Source organism: Epithele typhae (assembly GCF_022376455.1).
Source record: "Epithele typhae strain CBS 203.58 chromosome Unknown BXZ73scaffold_108, whole genome shotgun sequence".
Taxonomy (NCBI): Eukaryota; Fungi; Basidiomycota; class Agaricomycetes; order Polyporales; family Epitheliaceae; genus Epithele; species Epithele typhae.
The window spans coordinates 60630-85229 of NW_025954299.1; the positions used below are offsets into that span (position 1 = coordinate 60630).

At 55.7% G+C, this 24600-nt stretch overlaps 1 protein-coding gene across 1 annotated transcript; it reads left to right on the forward strand.

Moving 5' to 3' along the window:
* Positions 1–2855: 2855 nt before the first annotated feature.
* On the forward strand, positions 2856–3829 carry BXZ73DRAFT_11060 (uncharacterized protein; the record flags this gene model as incomplete). The annotated part of the gene is made up of 3 exons (XM_048017354.1): positions 2856–3074; positions 3132–3228; positions 3282–3829. Coding segments are annotated over 3 exons (864 nt in total), but the record flags the coding sequence as incomplete, so codon positions are not given.
* Positions 3830–24600: the final 20771 nt, after the last annotated feature.

The window sequence follows — 24600 nt, forward strand, 5'->3', positions numbered from 1 at the left end:
GCGAATGCGAACCGTGGCGGAGACAGGGACGACGTGGACGATGAGGAGGGTGCTGTGGAAAGGGATGAGGAGGAGCGTCGTCGGCGTAAGTGCGCTTGCCTGTCTGTGGCTGTCTTTATAGCTGACAGGCCTTGGCAGCATCGCCGTCGCCCAGTGGTAGCCCGATGACGGCCGTTGATCCTTTTGGCGAGTTCCCACTGCACTGACCTCTTCTTTGCTTGGCTAACATGTCGATTAGGGGCGGAGAGTGCCTGCAACCTGCTCGAAAATGCCGCGAAGGGCTCTCCAAGGCGGTCGCGTCCTCACTGAAGGGGCTTGACCAAGAGGAAACTCGACAGGAGTGAATCCCCGACTACTAGAAAAGGTACGCTCGCTGCACAAGCTTCAACCTTCATGAACTGAGAGCGGGCCCCAGGGAAGCAGCAGGAGCTACCCAGACGTCGGCAGGCCCAGCTCCCACCGATCCCTTCTGAGTCCCATTTCACCTCTACTCACCTCCAAGTTCCGGAGATCAAGCTCAAGACCTTCGACCTTCGGAAGCACCTCCCTGTGGATCAATACGGCTACCAAACTTTGACGTCCATGGCGCCGAAGGACCCCCTTCCCCCTCTGTAGCCGTCGGTAACGGCGGTACGACCCCGTCATGTTGCCGTCGGTAACGGCCATACGAGCTCGTACGAGCTCCGGTCGTGTAGCCCGTCGGTAACGGTCGTACGAGCTCCGGTAGTGTAGCTGTCGGTAACGGTCGTACGAGCGGTGGTGGAGAAGTAATATACAATGCCAAATGTATCATTCTGGCTGTCGTTTGCGTGCTTTGAGGTCCTCTAGTGTGCTACATACGCGCAAGAACATCCCGCAGCCCCAGGGAAGCCAATACCGGGCTGATACAGCAGGGGACGCCGGCTCCGGTAGTGGCACGTCCCACTGCCTACATTGCGCCCTACTGCACCGTACGTTTCGGTAATGCGTTCGCTACGTTCCCCTGGGTCATACGAGCTCGGAACAGTCGTTTTTATCACCGTGCGTGCTGTGGTTGGCCCGGAGCAATGAAAACACTGCCCAGACTCGTACGAGCCTGTAGCCGTCTGTCACGGTCGTACGAGGCACTTCCGGTGTGCACCCGGAATATTGCGGTAATGGATTCGGCAGATGCGCGTTACTGTACCGAACGCAGCGCACTCAAATTCGTTGCGATGCGTGCCATGGTTGGCCTGGGGTAACAAAAACGCTGCCCAGGCTCGTACGAGCCTGTAGCCGTCTGTCACGGTCGTACGAGGCACCTCCGGTGTGCACCCGGAATATTGCGGTAATGGATTCGGCAGATGCGCGTGGTCGTACCGAACGTGGCGCATCCGATTACATTACCTTGCATGCTGTGGTTCACCCAGGGTAACAAAAACACTGCCCAGGCTCGTACGAGCCTGTAGCCGTCTGTCACGGTCGTACGAGGCACCTCCGGTGGGCACCCGGAATATTGCGATAATGGATTCTACAGGTGCGCAAAACCGTACTGAACGCAGCGCACACAATTCCATTGCCGTGTGTGTTGTGGTTACAGAGGGAGAGTCAGAACAGTGCTCAGGCTCGTACGAGCCCGTACCCTGTCTCAGACAGTCGTACGAGTACCTCCGAGAGAGCGGACACCCGAAAATCTCGGCAATGCAGCCAGTGCATTGCCGAGATTTTCGGGTGTCCGCTCTCTCGGAGGTACTCGTACGACTGTCTGAGACAGGGTACGGGCTCGTACGAGCCTGAGCACTGTTCTGACTCTCCCTCTGTAACCACAACACACACGGCAATGGAATTGTGTGCGCTGCGTTCAGTACGGTTTTGCGCACCTGTAGAATCCATTATCGCAATATTCCGGGTGCCCACCGGAGGTGCCTCGTACGACCGTGACAGACGGCTACAGGCTCGTACGAGCCTGGGCAGTGTTTTTGTTACCCTGGGTGAACCACAGCATGCAAGGTAATGTAATCGGATGCGCCACGTTCGGTACGACCACGCGCATCTGCCGAATCCATTACCGCAATATTCCGGGTGCACACCGGAGGTGCCTCGTACGACCGTGACAGACGGCTACAGGCTCGTACGAGCCTGGGCAGCGTTTTTGTTACCCCAGGCCAACCATGGCACGCATCGCAACGAATTTGAGTGCGCTGCGTTCGGTACAGTAACGCGCATCTGCCGAATCCATTACCGCAATATTCCGGGTGCACACCGGAAGTGCCTCGTACGACCGTGACAGACGGCTACAGGCTCGTACGAGTCTGGGCAGTGTTTTCATTGCTCCGGGCCAACCACAGCACGCACGGTGATAAAAACGACTGTTCCGAGCTCGTATGACCCAGGGGAACGTAGCGAACGCATTACCGAAACGTACGGTGCAGTAGGGCGCAATGTAGGCAGTGGGACGTGCCACTACCGGAGCCGGCGTCCCCTGCTGTATCAGCCCGGTATTGGCTTCCCAGGGGCTGTAGAATATCGTTTTCATTGTTGTTGTACCAATTACAATGTACTAGGGTATGTAGGAGAGTTGGAAAAGCACTAAGCTATCAAGGGGAACTACCTGCCCCCCACATCTCGTACGACCGTTACTGACGGCTACATTACCGGAGCTCGTACGAGCTCGTATGGCCGTTACCGACGGCAACGCGGGCACCTCGTATGGGCGTTACCGACGGGCTACAGCACTGCCACCGAGTGGCCGAAGGCCGACCCTGTCACCGGCAACCTCCCTCCCCCTCCCTGGCTTCAGTCTGTGCTCAACGACGGCTCCAACCACATATCCTGGGACGGTCGGTAAGTTACTGTCCACGGCCTCACGTTTAGCAGGCTGACCCAAACGCTGCTGCAGTACTAGTCACCGTGTTGTCGACGCTGAGGGCCGGATCATGATGCAGATGGTGCCGAGTCCAGCAAATGCGGACAACACGGGGTGGAATCAGTCGATGGACGACCTTGTCGGCCTTATCAGGGAGGTACGGGAGGACAGCACCTTTCAAATTTCCTCCGGACGTCGGGGCGACTTCTCGTCCATCACCACGGGGATATCTATGGGGCAAGGGAGCCTGGTACGTTGGTTCCTTGTTCCTCCTTTGACTTTGCCTTGATTGACGTCGAACTTGCAGCGTCCCGGTCGACTCCTGCTAAAGCCTTGGGAGAAGTTGGCCGATGAACGTCTTCGTGCAAGCCCGGGCCTGAGAAGGCTAGCAGGTTACCAATCCTGTAAGTCGAACTATAGCAGATTTAAACCCAACCAGGGCTGACAGCATTTGAAGATACTATGGCGTACGCCTTCCCTAAAGCCTACGGCCACCTGTATGAGACCCTTGACGACTACATCCTGCAGCACCCGGACGCGTGCATGAACTTTCCGGGGGCCTCCATCTACTCCGGTATGACGGTTAACTTGGGCCCTTTGACCTGCTGCTCCACACACCTTGACTCCATGAACTACCCCGGCATCCCTTGCGTCGTCACGTCTCTTGGCCGATTCAACCATCAAGTGGGGGCGCAGATGAACTACCCCCGACTCAAGATGGTCGTCGACTTCCCCTCCTACTCGTCTATCTACATGCCCTCTGCCGGCGTTGATCACGGGAACACACTACTTCCAGGCAGATACACCCCCGGTCTCAATGAGAGGGCCTCAGTCACACAGTACGTGGCAGGGGGTCTCATGCGATACTGTGCTCTCGGTTATCGGAAGGTGAACGACTTGAGGGACTTGAGGGACGACGTCGATCCGCCAGGGCAGAACTTCACTGAGCTGCTGGGTCGATACTCCACGACCGAGAGCCTAGAGGACGACAGGAAGTCCGTGTTGTCCAGGCTCCGAGAGCGACTCAGCCGAGTTGCTAGGGCTCGGGCACGGATTTGAACAGACAGGCCGTCGTCACCCACTCACCTGGCCTCAGCACTCCGACGGAGGCCGCCCACCAGCCTCACGTACCCAACTCGCTCGCTCCCCGATCCCCGCCCGCCGCCGGCCTCGAGTCTCCTGACTCCCGTCGCCTGGCCTCACTTCGCCCAACTCCATCAGCCCCACGTCCCCCAAAGCACGCTTCCTCCGCCCCAGTGGCCCGACTCCCCCATCCTCCCGCAAGACGCCGGACGCACAACTTCGCACAACCCCGAAGCACGCCGCAAAGCTGTGAAAATGTTCGACGAAACGCCATTCGTCGGACCCCCTGACACAGGGCCACACTCGACACACGCCACGCACACCGTGGGTCGCACGAACAGCAGGGATCTCCGGACGCATCGCGCACACCGGTTCACGACGTGCCGACGAAAGGCAGCGCACAACGCCTGATACGCAACGGCGACGGCCAGTCGCCTGCACAACGCCCGATACACAACGGCGACGGCCAGTCGCCCGCACGAAGCTGGACGTACGACGGACGCCGAGGCTTGTGTACACGCGACGCTTGCATGGCGCATCTGAGTCGGACGCGTCGCCCGCACAACGCGTACCGACCGTACACTGTCCCACGTACCTCACGCACCCATGACCACGTCGCCTCCACTACGTACCTACCACCTGATTGTGTTTGCTGGTTTAGTGACTTAATACTTACTCATTAGACGGCTGAGTGAAAAAAAAGCGGGCGTAGCGTCCATAAGTAGCAAATATCGGGAGGAAGCAGTCATGAGCTACTCTTAGAAGCGCCCACCTCTAATATATCCCGCCTTAGGGATCCGGGTTTTTCCTGATGTTAGCGATCAGGGGAAGTTACAAACTCACCGACGATCTCACTGAACACCGATAGCGGATCAAAGCCTTTCGTGAGGGTTGGAGGTAACCTTTTCCAGTATGCTTCGGCGAATCTCTTCCCGGAGACGAGAGCGGTGGCGTCTGTGCATGTGCTGTGCGTGTATTATTAACCTACGTCTCTCGCGACGACGAAAGCACAACGTACCCCTCATCTTCGTCTTCGTCTCCAGAGGCCACATTTGCCGCACCAGTGCCGTCACTGATTGAAACGTCCCTCTCCAACATCGACCAGCATTCGTCGAGGGTAATGATCAACGGGAAGTGCGCATCATTCGTTAACTGGCTCCAGCGCCGCGGAGGAGTGGGTCGAGTGGAGGTTGTGTTCTCGGTGTCCTCCTCCTCCTCAATGGCAGGGCGTTCTCGCGCCAAGGCCACCGCCTGGTGCCGAGAAAGATCGCCGAGGCGGAAGGCATTGGCAAGCTTGTCCACCGTCGACCAAACATGCTCGGCAAGACTCCTGGACCGAGTCACAAATAGTTGTCTAGGACGCGGCATGAATCCGTGCAAGGACTCCCAGGATCTGTCGATCGAGATGATCTTGTACATGATGCACAAGGTTTTCCTGAACGTCACATACTTCGTATTAATATCATTCTAATGGCACCAGACGGATGACGGCGCTTACCCAGTGCCTGATCGTCCAATCACATAACAGGAGCCCGAATGCTCAATCACAGCTTGTTCTGGAGGACTGGAACATATGAGCTAGATGCCTCTTGGAGAGCCGAAGTGAGTATCCTTACGATGGTTCTGCTATGAACGGCAGATCGTAGTCCGCTAGGAGCGCTTTTGAATGGTCAAGTCAATATCAGCCGGAGAGGATGTAAGCGAGGAACGCACTGTGAAAGACCGTCTACCCAGAGAGTAAAAATTAGCGACCTATAATAACCGATATGGATAAAAGCTCGCCTCCGAGAACGCAGTCAGCCTCTCCATGGCCGCCATATCCTTCGCCTATCGCATGATCAGCGTCGCTGGATTGAAACGTTGGTAGGAGGAAGACAACGCACATCCATTCCATGATCGGGAATTAGGTGACGTTGGGAAGGTCCCTCGTTCTCTTTTTGCGCTGAGAATGACAATGGCTGGAGGACGTACTCGCCAGGTGCTCCCTTGGGTTTGCTTCGTTGCCGACATCTGACAGATGCATACTGACTTCAATCGTGTATTTAAGCAGGAAAGGCTGCACCATACCGAGCGCGGTACGTGTCGCCGCCTAGTCCGAGGTGCCGACTCCAGGAGTTCCAGTGTCCTTCTCCAAGGCTCTCCAGCTTCTGTACGTTGTATACGCCGAATATACGGATATCTGGTGTGAGATGTGAGTCGAACGTTCCCCAATCGCACAGAGAACAGACTTTGGGTTGAAATCTGGACGGGTGAGATCCGTCAGCGGACATTTCGAACGATAGTATGAAACTGAACACTGCTCACAGTCTCCTCACGACTCCCCGGGCAATCGATGTGGTACTAAAATCCGTCAGCTGCTGGTCTTTTACATGGCAGGTATATCACATACCACGAGCCTGTGGCTCCCGTCGACCCGGGCTTTGTAGATAGGCACCCCGCTGTCGACATCCGAAACTTGTGCGTGATTTTTCGAAGAGAAGTTGCCGTGTGAAAGGTCGCTATGAAGCGGAGATTAATGAAGAATACGACAGCTAATGACAGCAACGTACCGAAGTTTTTCGATGACCCCTTCAAACAAGGTTTTCTCCCGCTGTCTCAGTCGACGAAGATCACTGACGGCGTTAGCAGTGAGTTTGACGACCCAGTTTCCAAACTCCCCAGGGGCACCGAAGGGTAGAGCTGAAATGGGTGCGCTGAAAGCGGATAGGAGCGTGGCGTCGTTGCGGGGCCATTGATCTTGATCGTTCGACTGCGAGCTGGAACCGGACGAGATGGCTTCGCCTTCAACGGTCGTAAACCCAGGGTGGGATGTCAAGTCGCCTTTTTCCCGTAGTTTCTGCGCCTCGGAGTTGAGCTTTACAAGCTGAGCAGAGGAGTCCGGCTGGCGTAAGATCCATAGTAGTCCCTATTGGCGGCTGAGTTCATATCACCTTTTGATCCCCGGTACCGGGCTTACCTGTAGAACTCGCCACTGTTCGTCCAGTACCAAACGTTCAGCACCGCGTAGAGCCTCATCATCCACAGGGACTTTGAGATTCCAATCCAAAAATGGTCGCGCGCGGATACTCCTACCAAATCGGCCGTGGCCAGTCTACCACGCTAGAATGTAAGCCGACATATGGTAGTGTCACCATAAATGCGAGCGACGTACTTCAAGTCCAGAGACCCTCACAACCTCCATGAGCACCGCCGGGGAAGACAAGACAGCTTTTTGAAGATCTTGCTCCGAGATTTCCGAGTTGCGGAAGTGAGTCGGACAGGCGACCGGGAGCGAACGGCATAACGAATTGAGAACAAGATGACCTGGGCTATCGAGGAAATGGGAGGATGACAGGAAGCACGACCGAAATTCCTCGTGGATGGCTTTGAAGTTCGGAATTGGTGTTTCTTGTAGAGCATAAGTACGCTTCGAGTCAACAGATCAGTTGAGACTCACTCGACAAGGAAACCTCGAGCGCGTATGGGGTTTGGTCTGCGAGCAGTCGCTCTACAGCGTGTCTGACCGTAGGGTCGGTAATGACGGCCCCCGAAGATTGTGCCATATAGGAGTGATAGAATGGGACGGAAGAGGGCGAGCAGTCGAAGCCCGCGAATCATCCATGAAGAGGTGAGGGCGCGAATCTGTAGCTGCGGTAGGGGCCTTCTCTGCATAACGTAACGGCGTCGGATACCCATGGAATCTTCCACATTCTAATCTCCGGGCCCACCATAAAGCGTACTCGTGAACACAAGGCCTACATATTGAATCTTGACCTGACGGTCGAGAAGTGGGTGCCTTCCCTGTGACAAACCAAATTTTGTGGGTCGGGTTAGCGCAGCAAAGGGGAAACATTCCTAACCGCTATTCCAGGGACTCGACCGAGCATCGTGGTGATGGTGGATACGCGACTCCAGAGAAGCGCTCAGACTGGGTGCTGCGGTAGACACATGTCACTCACGACGGGCAACGGCCCAGCTTCGGAGCCCGAAAACGCGTAGAAAAAGCCTGTCAAAGGTGTCATTTTCGGCAGGCATTTTTCCAGGGGAGAAAAAGGGTGGGAAAGGCGAACTTTTATGTCAAGTTTGTGTGTGTCGTAGAATATCCTGAAAGGTGACGTTTTGGGTGAATTCTTCGGCCCGACAGAATACTGTGCTCAGAACAAAGACAATACAATTCACATTAAAGGGCAATAGACCGTGTATAGTATGCGAGTAACAAACAAGTTAGTACGAGTGATAAGTAACGCGTGTTATTGAAATGGGCACCAAAGGTCTCTTTATCGATCCTTTTCGGCACCCCGTAAAGCACCCAGAAAAATTGCCCATTTTAGTGCCTTTTTCACACGCGCACAAAAGGCGGCAGAAAAGACACCTTTGACAGGCTTTTTCTACGCGTTTTCGGGCTCCGAAGCTGGGCCGTTGCCCGTCGTGACTGTTCTCGTTTGGTTTGGCGAGGCGACGAAGGCGCACTCCCTCAAGGATTCCCAGGGCCACGTGCCCGGGCTCGATCTTTGCTTCAAAGTCGTCAAGTTGTCTGAGGTTTGAGGCCTGAGGCGCCTCAGTGTCTCCCTCTCGCACCAGAATCAGGGTGAAAATCGTAACGCATACATATGATCCCAAGTAGACAGACATCACAATTATGGCTTCGAGCTCTCTTGAGTAGGTAGGTAATCTAGTCGTACCCATTGGGCGTTTCACCGCTGTCTGATAGCCGCCGGTCTCGTTCCGAATTTTGCTTCAGCCCTTCCATCATCTTGCGCCTCAGCTCCTCGGAATCGCTCTCTGCCTTCCGCGGCGCGCCGTCTACTCCCTCCACCAGCCGCCCTACGAGGCTCTAGACCTAGAGAACTCTCGATATCCGGCCCCCGTGGAGGTGAAGAAGTCGAAGAAGAGCCGCGAGGAGAAACGCGCGAAACGCGAGGCTGCAGACGGTGGTGTGTATGTCCAGACGCAACCCGTCGTCCACCCGGTATTCACACTGCGCGCGCAGATGAGAAGGGGGAGGAATAGGCGAATATGATGAGTCTAAGAAGTTGGAGATTGTTGTGGGCGGATAAGGAGGACGCAATGGCTGGCGACGCTCCAGGTGCGCACACTCATTCGTACGAGCGTGCTCCGCGCTCTGACCGCGCCTTCAGTTGGGACTACCGAGAAGAATTCTAAGTAGATGCGCAAGCGGGAGGACGCGAACGACGTGCCCGACAACGAGCCTGGGCTCTCGAAGAAGGAGCGGGCGCAGGCGCAACGGTCTTCTGAGTCTCCCGCCGCCGACCAGCGAGGGCACTGCGTCGTCGAGGGACATAAAGGCCAGACAAGGTAAGAAAAACAAGAACAAGAACAAGGGCGCTCCTCCCCTCCCCTCCGCCTCCGCGTCGGCCGCCACGTCCCCGCAGACGTTGAGGCGGTTTTGCACAAGAACGAGATCACGCTCAACGTTCCCGCCCGGCACCCACCCATTCAGCCCGTCATCTCCTTCGACCAGCTCGACGTCCCAGCCAAGCTCCAATCCGCCTTCGACGGCCTCAAAACACCCACGCTCATACAAGCGTGCTCATGGCCGCCCGTGTCGGTATCGCGGAGACCGGAAGGTGCGTCTTTCTCCCTCTGCGTCCCTTGTGAGTACACGATCAAGCGCATACACCTAGTAGAGGGATCCTCGCGTTCGGCCTCCTCGCACTCTCACGCCTCGTCGCGTCTCCTCTACCCGCGTCCGACAAGAAGTCAAAGGGAAAGAACAAGGGTCCAGCCACGACCGTGTCAGTTCTCGTCGCCGCCCCCACGCGCGAGCTCGCATGAAATGTTGGAGAAGCTCAATGCGCCGCTGGGGATCGCGAGCGTCGCCGTATTTGGTGGAGTGGACAAGGCACCGCAGATCAAGATGCTCAAGAACGCACAGGGTGGCGGGCTGACGACACGGATCGTGGTGGGGACTCCCGGGCGGATACTGGAATTGCGGAACGAGGGTGCGTGTGATCTCAGTAAGTAAGTGTTCACTGTCCCTATATGCGCGTGTGGATGTTGAAGATCGCGACGCGCAGCGTCTCGTACCTGGTTCTCGATGAAGCGGGCCGGATGCTGGACAGGGGCCCCGAGAACGACGTCCGCAAGATCATCAGGTTGACGATGCAGGGTGCTGAGCGACAGACACTGATGTGTGAGTGATTTCCGATAGCGGACCCATTTCTCGAGCTCACGGTCATGCGTCCGCAGTCAGCGCGACATGGCCGGATTCGGTGCGCAGCCCTGGGGCGACATTCCAACGCGACCCCGTCCGGGTCACGGTCGGCAGCGAGGACCTGACTGCGAACAGCAGGGTCGAGCAGGTCGTGGTGGTATTTGACGACACAAGGGAGAAGGAGTACGTGCTTTCTCTTCCGTCCGCTGTGCTCGGCAGGCTAAACCGCGTCCCTGCTCAGTCACCTGCGGACGCTGATGCCGAAAAAGGCGAAAGAGTCTGTGGAGGAGTCGCGCGTGCTCGTGTTCGCGCTGCACGAACCCGTTCGACATTTATCGTGCACAATACGCACTACAAGAAGATGAGGGTCTACAAACATATCCCGTGCTGGTGGCACTACGTCATCTTCGCCGCCACGTTCATGACCGCGCAGTCGACCAACCGCGAGGGCCAAAGTTTGGGCTTCCATGATGGGCGCCACCTCATCTCGATGTCCGTTCTCTTCGCGACGTACGCTCGCGGCCGCCTGCGACGCTGGGCCTCCGCCTCGCTTCCCGCGCTGGTTCACCAAGCACAAGTGCGTGTGTTCCTCGTCGCGTTTATGTCGTGCACGTTGGGTTTGGATACTGACAAGGCGCGCTTATCAGCTCCGTGCTCGACGTCGACACGCAGGTTATTTCATTCATCCTCAACTTCGCGTCCTACACGGCACACAGGGAGAACGGCTTCAGCCTCTCGGCGGGCTGTTGCGCGGCTGTTCAATCCAGTTGTCGTCAACGCATCATTAATGTAGTGTTCTGGATATTAGCATTAATGTGGCTCCTTATTCAGGGCTGTCGTGCGTCATCTATGCATGCCAGCGTCAGTCCCTTCACAGGTCCTGACTCCAGGAGAAGTCCGGATTACTCGAATTGTTTCTGTGGGCAGTGTGGCCATGTCCGTTGTTGTCGGAGTCGACCGTCATTTTGGAGCGGGATGTTGGCGGGCCGCGACAGGCGCCCAACTAGTTGCAGGTGGCGGCCCCTGGGCCTCGATGTCGGACATCTCTTCGAGTCCTTCGCCCCCCCAGTTCATTTTGACCATCCTCTCTGCGCGCGCGATGTTGCTGCCTCGCCATTTGTACACAGTATTATGAAGATCGCATATGTGTCCTTCTACCTGAAGCCATTTGGAAGGCTCCACCGCGTCGGAAGATTTGCCGGCACCGAAAAGCCTGTCAAGTCTGTGGCCCGCTATTCCTAAAGTTCAATCTTGGGACGGCGCCGATTGGGAAGGGCGGAGGGAGATAGGTCATGTGGATGTGCGACGGACAGGTGCGTGACTGGGCTATGTTGTTTCCTCTCTGAATTGAACGACCATCCAGATATCCTGGCCCTGCTACAAGTTCTGCACATTGCACCAAATACCGCTTGATCAACAATGCACGTTTCTTGGGACATACACAGGCTTCATGGGCCTGATGGCGATGGCTTGATTTCGTGAGTGTAGTATGTTCTTCGCTCGCGTCTTCCTCCCATACCAACATTCAGAAGATCTAGTCATTGCTCCGCTCCAAGCCCTTGTTTGACATCCGTAGCCTCCCGGAACATGTTCCACGGCTGTATCCTCTGATTATTGCTGTTAAGGTATGAAATGTGGCCCCATGCGACGCCGTCCCTCCGTCCTCCGCACCTCTTAGCCCGCTTCTCCGTGTATATCCGCTTTGCCTCAACCTCCCTCGCCGCCGCCACCGCCGAACGAACGGAGTGTTGCAGACAGGGCATTTGACCTCGGATCTCACAGCCCTGCGGGCTGCGATGCCGGCCTCCGGGGCTTCGATTTGAAGCGAGGGGAATCCTGGCACGAGGACCAGACGTTGTTCGGAGGTATGCATGTCATCGCTCCCCCTCGGAATATGTTGATGTAACTTGCACTGGTATACGCTGTAGTCCGGTCGAAGGCGGCCCGTCTCCGGATTTCAATCCGACTCGGGCGGGATGAGTCGGACGGTCCTTGGGTGCGCCGCACCGGTAAGTCTCTCGCATCGGCCTGCGTGCCAGCCCTGGACTATATAAACGGTGTCGGCTCGACAGTCTCCTCCGTTATCGCGCATCACACATACATGGCCACCCCACTTCCTATGCTCCCAACAATCTCGGAGAACTACTCATTCTTGTGAGTTCGAGATCGATCTAATCTTTCCTGTGGATGCTTGATGTTTCTCCTTGCGCAGGTTGTCGTACTCCTACTGGAACATAGCAGCCACCAGTGAGTTCATCTTAAACTGAGCCTTCTCAAATGCTGACTTCGCTTGCTAAAGCATTCGTGACCTTTGATGGGATTCTCACGCTGGGTCGGGAGGCAAAGGTGTATTGGGGCAGGAAAACCAGCCTGTCGGCGGCCCTGTACTACGGCAACAAATATTTTTACCTGGCGTCAACGGTGCTCTTCTACTGGGAGCTGTCAAGAGGCGCGCTCTCAAACCAGGTAGGCATCCAATTATGACTCGTGGAAGTTGCTCTCATCTTTTTGGTAGGCGTATGTTACTCCTTGTCGACTCGTACGACGTGTTGTAACCCCGTTATCAGCTGCCATGGCATCGTCACGTCGCAGACCGTTTCTCAGAACGTTGTGACTGTATTTTGGGCAGGTAGGTCCCTGTTTATCGGCGAGCGTTCGTCCTCACACTGACAAGCGTCACATGTAGTATTTACCTCTCTTCGAGCGTATGCTCTAAGTCACATGCGGACCCTCTCCGTATCAATTTTCGTCTTGTCCATCGTCCCCCTCGTCGTGAACATCGTACGTCTTGTCGTGAACGTTACCTCTTCCTCGCTCACATACCTGAACGATCAGGTCACAGCGTTCTTCATACCGACTGCCAGTCGACCGTTATTGGGGTGCGTTGCCCAGATTAATGACCGAAAGTTCTTCGATGTCGATGCCATGTAAGTGGACATGCTGCGTCAACGCTGTCAAAGCTGATAGAGTCCATCCAGCCGTGCGTTGTCTTCGCTCTCGAATCTCTCATCGGTCTGATCTCGTGGCTTTCCTTGACAGTGATTGCTGTCTCTACCATCTCCGTCTTGGTAGCCAGCGTCGTTGCGGATGGTGTCCTCATCGGTTTGACGTGGTGCAAACTCTTCCATGATGATGTTTGGTCCAGCGTGTTCCTACGTAGGAAGAGGACGATTTCAACTGTCCTGCTCCGTGACGGTACGGAAATGACCCTTCTACCTCGCGGATCGTGGATCTCACCTCTCATGTTGGGTGTAGGCGCTGTATACTTCATGTAAAATGCATTCCTTTCAATCAAGACGCGCGTGAAGCTGATCGGACGCTGCGTACGCTCAGCGTTCTACTTATCGTGAACATCCTGCAGCTCATCGTGTCCGTCTTCTTGGTGAGTACATGTTCGCATCGATCGGAACACGCTGGTAGTATCCGCCATCTGACTCCATCACAAGTGGGCCACTTCGGAGCTCAACGATGCCCTTCTCCATATCGCCAGCGTGGCGCTATTTTGCACGCCGTGAGTGTCGTGCACCGATCCGCTTGACAGCTCGCCAACATCACGACCGCAGGCTTGCAAACGTGATCATGACGCACTTCCTTCTCGACCTCCCAGAAGCGAGCCAGAACATGCCTGTGTTCGACTCGGGCGACATCCTGTACTCGTTGAGCGCGAGCTCCGTCAGGTTCGGGACCGCGGGCGCCATCGGCGCTGCGCTCGCGCCGGATGACGTCTGCAATCCAGACGAGTATAGGCAGTACGCGGAGATGCCGGAAGAGCACGAGCTCGTGGGTGCGCCCTCTGCCCGTTTCATCGTGATTCGAGAAGCTGACCACGACTTTTTCAGCACGACGCGCGGAGCTGACGGAGGCCGTGTAGTGAGGGTGTCTGACAGAACTTCGTTGCGTGTTGATGAATGCTATCCGAGAGTCTACCGGTGCATACTGTATTCGACAGTGGCGGGGCGATACAGAGGAGAGAGAAGATCACAGAGTGGCGTTACTTCGTGATCAAGAAAATCGAATGTAGCTGGCTTGGGAAACGCCGACGCAGAGGTCCCGTCGTACGTTCTGCATGAATGACGGCACCGAGTGTTGGCTGAGTGGAAGTGCACAGGGTATCTCCACAAACTAGCACGGAGCGCAAACGCAAATTTGTCGCCGAGTTGTACGCACGGGGGCACTTCCAGCGGACTCCAATACAGGCTTAGAGCTGATTTTCACCGCCATCGCAGGCGTGGCGCGATTCGCATTTCAAACAACAAGGACCGTGAACTCTAATATCGGGTTCTGTACCCCTGGCCGGCCCTATGTACCTATGGCAGGCCGTTCACGGTTCAACACTGCAGTCTGCCGGCATCGCGCAGTGCAAGGCTGCACAGCTAAACAGGACGAACGTCCGTGCGCCCGCCGCCCTGCGCCCGCGCTCCCGCGCGTATATTTGCGACACGGCTGCGTCTCACAGTGCTTCCAGACCCACCACCCCGCTCCCCAGCTTCCGTTCTCTTCATGTCATCTGCGGAGGTCGATGCAATCGTCACCTTTTTCTCTGAAGAGTAACTAGAAATCGCGATGTTTTCCATGAGCGCTCATTGACGTTCTGTCGCAGGATCTTGGCGACGTATTGCCAGATGTCGGTTGGAGGTAAGTGGCATACTGTACGTTTGAATGTGCGTGTTGAAGATTCGATAATACATGTCGACAGCCCTCTATTTCTATGACTGGCTGATACTCTTCGACAAAGAGACTTCTCTATTCTGGCGACGCCCCATCACCGGTGCCGGCGCACTATACTTCCTCAACAAGTATATCTTCACTGTACATATTATCTCCGGCATGGTAGGGATGGATACGAACTTCTCAGTCAAGGTATGGTAACCTCTTTGCATGCGTTGTACGTGAGCGGAAACAGGGCTTTCAGGAGTACGTAGAATCCTCAAATCTTCATATCGTCCAACTCCTACTCACCACAACAACGTGTAGATGTACCAACTCTGGAATAGTGACCCTTGCGTTTCATTTCAGTTCTTACATATTATGGGCTGGTACGTCACACAACAAATTGATCTTTTACCTCAACTCAGAATGCGATTAGTGTTCTCCGGTCTACGGGCCTTCGTTCTGAGCCAGAGCTGGATGATCGGCACTTTGGTGCTCATCCTCTCTTGTGCGCCAATAGGCGTCAACTATGTGAGCCCTAGTTTGTGTTCTTATCTCCATGATTGAGGTTAATAACGCTAGTTGTTCAGACCCAGTTAGGATTCCACTACTCGGGTCTGCCCGAACCTCTGGTGGGGTGTCTCAACGAGACCGAGTACCCGCCGAACCTGGTACCTATGTGAGCACAGCCGTTTCGAGTAAGCATTCGATGTGTGTCACTCACCACTACATTAATAGCTGTACGCTGCTCTGTTTTCACTTACTACAAGTCGACTCACTCGGGCCCCAATGTTTCCGTAGTTATCGTCCTTGCCAGGGCGCCGCTCATTGTGGCAGATATCATCATCATAGCCATCAGTTGGTGGAGGCTGCGTGGGCAGCTTACTTGGTCTCAAGCTCTCTTCACGAAGCGGCTCACGCTGGCCAAGGTTTTTCTGCGAGATGGTAACGTTGAAGACCTTTACGCGGTCCTTGGAGCAACTGCTGAACGACTCTCTTCCCACCCACCAGGTACCATATATTTCATGTGCGTACGCGTTTCGCCTTATCTGAAATTCCTCCCACTCACATCGGATCCATCCTGAAGAGTGTTACTAGTATTCAACGTCCTCCACATGGCATTTAGCTTAACATCTGTACGTATCCTTGTCGCTTTTTGATGTTCACACGTACCGACCACGATCCCACCAGGTCTTCAGCGGCGGAGGGGAAGGAAGCAACATCACCGCATTCACCGATCCGTAAGAGCGCGGGTCCCTTTTCGGTTCTGAGCGCGCCATTGACGAGGGATTCCTCCCCATAGGATCACGGCCATCTTGATCTCGCGCTTCCTGCTGAACATCCAAGAGGCCAACTTGAAGCCAGTGCACTTTTCGACCGAGGACTCGCCCATCTTCACTTCTCGCTCGACCCTCGGCCGACCCCGCGCTGCGGGAGCTGGCGGGACCGCGACGCTCAGGTTCGCGCGGTTCGTCGACTCCATCGGGGCCGAACTGGAGCTCGAAGACTTCCTGTCCGGGCTCAGCAGTGGATCATGGAAGGGCTCGGAGAATATGGCCATGATGGAAGAAGTCGGGGACGCAGACGGTGATCGGAGGAGGGGCGAGGAAGGGTTCGACGATGCGCCGGCGCATGATATACTGGAAATCTACGAAGTTCCCCGCGATGTCAAATGAATCACAGGTGCGTGTTGCCGTAGACGCGACTGCGTCGAGACTCGACGGCGCTGAGAACTCCTCAACAGGCTCGAGACGCCAGTGCAGATCATAAATATATTCTACAATTCTCGAAAACATGTGTCTAAACGTCCGAGATATCAATCTCGTTTGCTTCTTCCGTCTTCCGTCCTCCTGGGGCCATCCCTGCGAGCGTTTCAGAGAGAACATGGGCAAACCGCGCAACGAGCGTGTCCTGCATTGCCTGTCGCGACTGCTCCATCTGCGCCTCCATCCGCTCCAGCTTCGTCTGCAGCGACGCGAACCTGTCGTTCATCACGTCGAAGTTCTCGTCCATGGCCGAGAGGCGCTCCTCCAGCTCCGCAAACCGGTCCGTCGGGTTCACGAGCGGGCCGGACTCGAAGGGCGTCATGGGGAGAACGGGGTCTGCGTCGCGCTGCTTGCAGCGGACGAGGGGGTGCGTGTAGACGTGCCGGTGTGGGTGCTGATCATCAAGGTTGAGCTCGGAACCCGTGAAACCTCTCGCGCTACATATTACGCAGAGGAAGTCGTCTGTGCGCACGCAAAATCGTGTGAGACATGTTCCTCCTTATGTGGTGGGATGACGTCATCTTACCGAACTCGTGCCCGTAGTACCATGTAGGCTGAGAGAACGGCTTGGAGCATTCTTGGCAACGAATAAGGGAGTTGGCCTCGCAGTTATCGCAGACGTAATCTTGGAAACAGAGGTTCAGACGAAGCAAAGCGCAGTGAGTCTACCAAATGCATACCGCTGCAGATCATACAGTACCAGCAATCGCCCATGAAAACATCTTGAGCGCAGAAGCGGCATCTCCAGAACTCCGGACGGGGGCCTTCGAAGTACTCTGGGGGTTGATGCGACGGGAAGGCCAAGCTTGACGGCTTTTCGCCGTCCTCGTTTACTATGTCAGACGGAGAGATGGAGGGAAATGAGGAAGGCGGCCTGGCAGGGGGTCCCATGAGCGCTCCGCTCCGGAGTTGCTGCAGAACAGAGAGAGCCGACAGTTTGAGGCGCTGCCACGTGTAGTTGTGGACCATCGTTCGGACTTTGACGAGGTCATGCGTCGGGCGGTGGACGAGCGGGATTCGGAGCGGGATCCCCTTCCATGCGCGGATGTCTATCGTCTGACGGAGACATTCGTTTCTGTCGCAGATGCTGACCCAGAGCTGGAACTCGTCGTTCGGGGCGCAGTCGAGACATAGGAACCGCGATCCGCTCGTCTCGTGCGGATGAGCATCTTGGTTTCCAGTCGCGCAGTCCTCGACCCTGCCGGACGGGTCGTGAGCACGACGAGGTGTAGAGAGGGATAAAACTTTGATAGTTGCGCTTACCCGTTGAACATCCCCGTCGTCGCGATGTAGTCGCCTATGGTCTCGTAGAAGAGTGCGTCTGCCGCCGTGCATGACTGGTGGACTTGGGCGAGGTCCTCCCGTGTGAACGGCGCGCGGGTCTGGTACCTCTGTCGGTCGATTTCGAGGAACCGCCGGCGCACGTCCCGGCGAGCCGCGAAGTACGACCACGACCACTGACGCCGGCGGACAACGTTGAGAGTCGCGGACATCGCATACTCCCACAGCGCGGCGTACCGTCCGGGGGCTTCAGGTTGCAGCTTCGCGGGGGATGGTCGGAAGATGACGACGTCGGCAGGGGCTTTCTTCAGGATGAACTTGCGATCAATCTCACATCGATTGTTGTATGCCGCTTCGCCTTCGATGGTGCATTCGTCGACCAGTCTCCCAATATAGAATATCTTGAGATCGGACTTGTAAGACACGTTCCACTCTACTCGGACGGTGCCATCGTCCAAGCACGTGCAGAAACCAGCGACTTTGAAGTCGTCGCTGTCAAAGTCGATTCCGGAGCCGACGAAGGGTTGTGCAGTGTCGTCTTCCTTATCGTCTTCGTCTGAGCTGTCCTCGCTTGTGGTGCTTTCGCTGTCGATATCGTCGTCATCGGTCGGCTCGTGGCCGGCAACATGGAAGTGGAAGGAAATCATGGGCCGAGAGGGGTACGCTACTTCGTCGTGACAGAAACCGTTCCATTCGCCGATGCTGATAGAATGTCAGTAAGGTAATATAGCTTTATATGGCCCATATACTCACATCGCATCAAGCGGGGACGGTGCAGAAGTATCCAGTTCCGTCTGGGTGTCGATGATATCGTAGAGCCTGGAGTCGTAGGGAAACTCCTCCTCCTCTTCGTACGCATCAAGGTCGCACACGGCATCGAACTGGAGAGGAGACAGCTGAAGCCATTTGGAGACCTCGGAGTTCTCAAAAGACCAGAAAGCCGACGGATCATGAAGGTGTGTGTACTGTGAAAGCCGGATCAGCACTAAGTTCGTTCTACACGCGCATATTCCTTTCACCATTCCGAACGCATGCTCGTAGAACTCTGCCTTGAGGTCTGTTCTGTTTCGCTGTCCAAAAAGGCCTGTCGGAGGTGAGCGACAGGCACTGGGAGTCTCGTAGTCGGGACTCACTTTGAAGATCACTGTACCTGTTGGAGACAGCATTGTAGACTTGACTGAGCGAGTCGAACGAGCGTGTCCACTCGCGGTGAGTGAACGACGCGATCCGAGCCGCGTGGAACTTCTTGCAGTCGTACTCCAGCAGCAGGTACAACAGGGCGAAGACAGACTATTCCATCTGTCAGCGATGTGGGTCATGTAAACTTAGTCGAGACCGACCTTCTCGAACGATCGTTTCCCGAGAACCAGAGAGAGGGTATCAGACGCGTCGATGTGATACTTCACTTTGGTCAAGTTCTCTCGCAGGGAGTGTTCTTCGAAGTCGACCATGTCACGAAATCGATCGAGGAGCGCCGGGTCACTGGACGTCGCAACGTTGTCTTCAAAGCCCCTGACCAACTGCGCGATCCACCACCAATCGGCCATATACACGCTCGCGTTCTGCCGGTTGACCGCGAGGACGGCTCTCGATAGGTCGGCGATCTCTACAAACAGAGCCTTTATCTTCTGTATGTACTCGATGGTGGCGAGTCGACAACCTGACACATCAGGGGTTAGCCCTTGAGTCTTGACCCACGCAAACAGGGGTAAAATCAACTTACCGACAGCCCAATACGCCATCCAATGCGGAAAGCTGCCGCATCGCGTAAGAATTTCTGACGATGCGTGAGGGCAGGGTCCACGCACCTCCACTTCAACACCGGCGGCCTCAGTTCCATAACTCTGTTCACTTCTGTGATCGTAACGTGGCCTGACGCATCTTCGTCAAACGCCTCCATGATTGGTCGCAGCCACGAAACGGTGAGGTACTTGAGCGCCCACGAGTCGGTGCTATTCGCGTCTGCCAACGGAATGGCGTTCTCAGACAGTTCGCGATAATGCTCCTGCAAAATCAACACGAAGGTGCGTGCTTTAACGCTACCACGCCAGTTCTGCGTGATATTTGAATGAGCGCATGTATCAACATGTATAGAAGACAACGGCTTGCCATAGCTTTCCATATCCGCCTCAGCTCCTACATGCGCGGCACTCCGTTAACTGCGGGAACGCAACAGTGTAGGAGACAAACGCACGAGATCTCGCACCCGCATATGAGGACCGAGTGCCATCGCTTCAGTGACTGCATCAATCACGCGATCGTTCTCCACACGGATGTACCGCTCGAGTGCGTCACGCAGAGTGGCGACTTGAAGGTCGAACTTGCCCATGAACGTTTGTAGGTTGCGCTCGAGCGACTCGTCTAGGCTCTCGAGCAGTTCTTCCTCGAGAGTGTCCATCGACAGACCCTTCTTCTGGCCGCTCTTAGTCTTGTCCCCGTTCTCGCGTTGTCCTGCGCCTTGGGTTGCTTGTGAGTGGCGCAGTGGAGGGCGACTCTTCTCATCGTCCTTGCCGTCGCTGCGGAGCGAGGCGTCCAGAGCAAGCAACGACTTGAGAACCGCGTCATCTTTGCGTGCGTTCTTGAAGCCGCCAGCATTGTGGATAGCTTGTTGAATTTTTAGCTCATCGCAGGACGCGAAGGTTGTCAGCAGCGCGACGACAGTCTCCAGCCTAGCCCAACCAATTAACCCCAGATCCCATGAAGTAATGTGCCGAACGTACTTGGCGCCGATCTCGTAGTTCTGACGCTTGATCTCGGTCACGCCCGTGGCCGTGTGCATCGCGAGCGCGAACTCGAAGTCGCCTTTGCGTTGGGCGAAAATTTCGACAAACTCGCCGAGCCTGTCCGCCCAGAGGGGACCCTTGAAGACGCGTACGATCGGTCGCTTCTTCAGGAACGTATCGCAGACGTTCGCGCAAGCCTTGATATTATCGGCAGTCTTGTTGGAGAGTCTCTCCAGTCGGTCCTCGAGAGCTTCTCCGTCGAGACCCCGATGGCGTGTACTCTCGATGTCTTTCAGCCTAAGCCTCGTAAGCACCTTCGAAAGCATTTGAACCGCCCTGGGAAACGCACTGGACTAGAACCATCATCATGTCCTTCATCATGACATAGAGAGTCATCACGCGTCGATCGTTGGCTCGACGCGTTGACTCGAGGTAGTAAACAGCCTCGAAGGCGAGCACCGCGACTGCGTGTTGTGGTGCTCGTGAGCTTTTAGCACGGGCACCGTCACAATGTCTCACCTGTTACAGCTGGGTGGATCTTCGCAACTTCGTCGAGAGCCTTCATAAGCCACGGGATGTTGTCGGTGAAGCGTTCGATACCGCGCTTGATCTTCTCGGCGAGCTCCGACTCCTCCGCGTCCGCGTCCTTCAAGCCTTCGACTACTTTCTCGACTGCTGTGGTAGCCAGAGTAGCTAGGCGACCGATCCGTTTCTCTGCGTGTGTGCAGATAGGTGCATCAGTAAGATGCATTGTACGAGCGCTCTACTCAACTCACCGAACACGGCCGAGGGCCGCGGTCGAATTCCCGGAGGACCAGCGTTGATCTGTGCACGCAGTGGCCTGATGTCCGCAAGCGCCCGATCTGTTACGTACGATACGCGTGTGGATGCAGGAATGACAGTTCTTGCAGACCCTTCTGGTATATGCTTTGCTATGCTGCCGATGGGAGAAGGTCTAGGTATGTCGAGATCAAGATGTGCATCGTCCCCGATGTCGATCGGGTGGATGACAGGTGGATCCGGTTCCGACGAGGTCTCGCTAGCACCGTCACCACGATCCTCGGAGGCTGAGGGAGGACTTCTGCCTCGTGATCTGCGTAGGCGTCGCGTGAAAGTAGAGAGGGACATGAAGGGTGGATGGAAGGAGACACGTGCGGTGACGATCTTGCCTTTATATACATAGCGAATGGTCTTGGCAGCGGCGCCTTGTGGTTCTATGTGGGCTGCCGATGACTCGGAGCGTTCATCACGAAGCCGGTGCTTCAGAAGAGAAGTTGGCGAAAACGGCAAGGTAGGATCTGCTGAGGCGGCCTGGGCGGCTACGCGGAATGTGTATATGCGTGGCTCCTACGATGGAGAGTGTTAGCCGAGATACACACACCAGATGTAGCACTTACGTGTGTCGTGTGGAAGTTCTCTCCCGGAGACTGATGAAAGAGTTCGACGAAGAGCGAGTCGCGCCGGGCTGAGGTGAATTGGCGCCGTGCAGAGTGTCAGGGCGTAGAGCGCCCGCGACCTACCGCAGCTGCAGCTGCAACCTTTCAGCGACGACCATCTTCACCCAACCATCCCCCACCTTCTTCAACCACGCGCGAGGACGTCACCCCCGCATCCTCCCACACCCAGGATCTCAGATTGCGTCGAGTGTATCACTCCGCTTCTGGATTTACGCAGTCGCTCAGCTCTCAGCACGCCTTTGTCGTCGCAGAGATCCGAGCAGTTCTACACTTTGTGTACACAACATCCCTGTGACAGACCGAGGCCCTCTGGGACTCACGTCATCTATCGAGAAACGTTTGACGAGCAATCGTCGGACGAAGCGCGGCCACGGCCATGCCATGGAGTTCCTCCAGCGGAGTCTCGCCTCTCAGAGGCCGTCGGGTCATGACTGCCATTCCGGCGGTCTTTGATGCGATGGCGCTGAGGGATGAAGAGACTCTGCAAAGCGCGATTCGCGCCGTTGAGAAGATTCTCGCTCGCCCCGATGTTGATGTGGAGGAGGCGATTTCTGAGTTGCTTGAATCGTCCACCAAAGCCCTCGAGCTTGTCCTTGCTTGTGAGTCTCGAGTCTCGTGCTGTCTTTGGATACACACAACTGACATTACTTTGAGGTGTAAGCAAGACGACATTCGACCGCATCTTCTCCGTCATTTGCGAAAACTTTCCGTTCACGTCTGAGACCTTTACCTCTTCGGTGGCCCATGTCCTACTCACTCGACTTTCATTGTTCCTCCTCTTTCTCCCCGACGCGAGATCACCCCAGCTCTCCCAAACCCGGCTCGCAAAGCAGCGCAATCTCACCGAGACAACCATCGCGGCACTACAAGTCCTCGCCCGGCTTCGATTCCCTGAAGTCGCTCCACAAGCCGAGGAAGATGTCGACGACTTCGGCGAGGTCGAGTTCGCGGTCAAACGGAAGCCCAAGAACAAACACAAGCGCAAGCAGTCGAAAGCGCAACACACCTATGTCTCGGACGCTGACCGCAAAGTCATCCTCGCCCATCCCGAGGCGAACAAGGTGCCATCAACAAAGGAGGAGGCAATGGACTTGAGCATGCGCATGCTGGAGGAGCGGAGGGATGTTCTCAAGGTACGCACATTGTTTTCCCTATGCGCACAGCTCTTTATGTCCTTCAAGGAGCTCTTGAAGATGCTCCGAAGCGACGGTCTCTCCGCCGTTATCAAGAACACCTTCTACTCCCTCCCCACCTCTGAAACCGTCGACGGTACCCCCGAAGACAACGTCGCGGACGCTTCTTTTGCTTCTTCCATCATCGAAGGAGCTTCCAACGTCGCCGAAGATCTACCCCCAGTCCTCCCAATGAAAGCCGCTCTATACTTCGACAGTGCGACTGGCTTCGGCGAATGGCGCATCCTAATTTCGACGCGTGCGGACCGGGACCTGCGACAAGCAAAGAAGAGAGATGCCAAAACGTTTACCATCTACGTCAAGAAAATAAAGTGAGTGCATATATTGGACCGTATGCGCGCTTGTCTACATCTATCGCACAGGGAGCTCTCCAAAGGCCATTTCTCCGACGACAACCAGAAGCGCCTCACTGGGCTCGACGTCGACATCCCCATCTATGAGGCGAAGATGACCGGCGATACGCGCCTTGTTGTGAGTGAGCATCAAATGTTTACTCCGCGGAAGCTTACGCAGCCGATGCATAGTATCAAGTTGACTGCATCCCGGAGTTCGAGAGTCCAGTGAGTATGAGCATACGTCTGAGGAGGTGCGATTGATAACAATAACCACGTCTAGGTGGAGAGACAAGTACTCAGGATATTCGGAATATACACACATGCTCAGTTGGATCGGCGGTTCTGGGACTGTATGAGTCGACATATCGGCCGTCGCGGGCCCGAATACCGCAAAAGGCGCGTTCCATCCTAGCCGGGTTCGATTGCAGCAAGCTTATCGTGTCATAGATGTACCTTTCGCAGCCCTCCGGTCAATCGTGGCGATAACGTATACGCGCCGGCATGCTGGCCTCCTGCCGATGCGGCGCCTAATGAGCCCGTCTCGGGTCTCGCGGAGATGCGGAAGGAGGACCTTGAAGAGGTAAGTACCTAAGTATGTACTAGAGTGGGTCTTAATTATGTTGATGCTATTAGATCCACTCTCTCCTTGTTCTCGAGAAGTTCGTAACGTTCTCACAAGCCCTGCTAAACAGTAAGACCATGTCTAGCCCCGGAATCTCAATGTCACTAACATATTGCAGGCATCCTCGCCGATCAAGAGGCGGCCCATGTCTTCGCTGTCACGTACGCACACCCATATCTTCCGTCATGCTTAGTTGATAAGCCGTGCTTCTCGGGCCGCAGGAACAAAAAATCATTGAACATCCGTCTTCTTGTTACGTGCTCGGACGAAGTGGAACCGGGTATGGTGCCTCTCACTTATCTCCCAAGGAGCATCTTCTGACCGGGCGTCTTAGGAAAACAACTACCATGCTGTTCAAGATGCTCGGTATCGAGCGCGCCTGGGAAAGTCATCGCGACGCGATGCCAAAACCGCGACAACTTTTCGTCACCCAGTCTCGCGTGCTCGCGGAGAAGGTGGAGGAGTATTTTGTCAAACTCCTTGAATCGCTCGCCACTGCCGACCATTCGCCG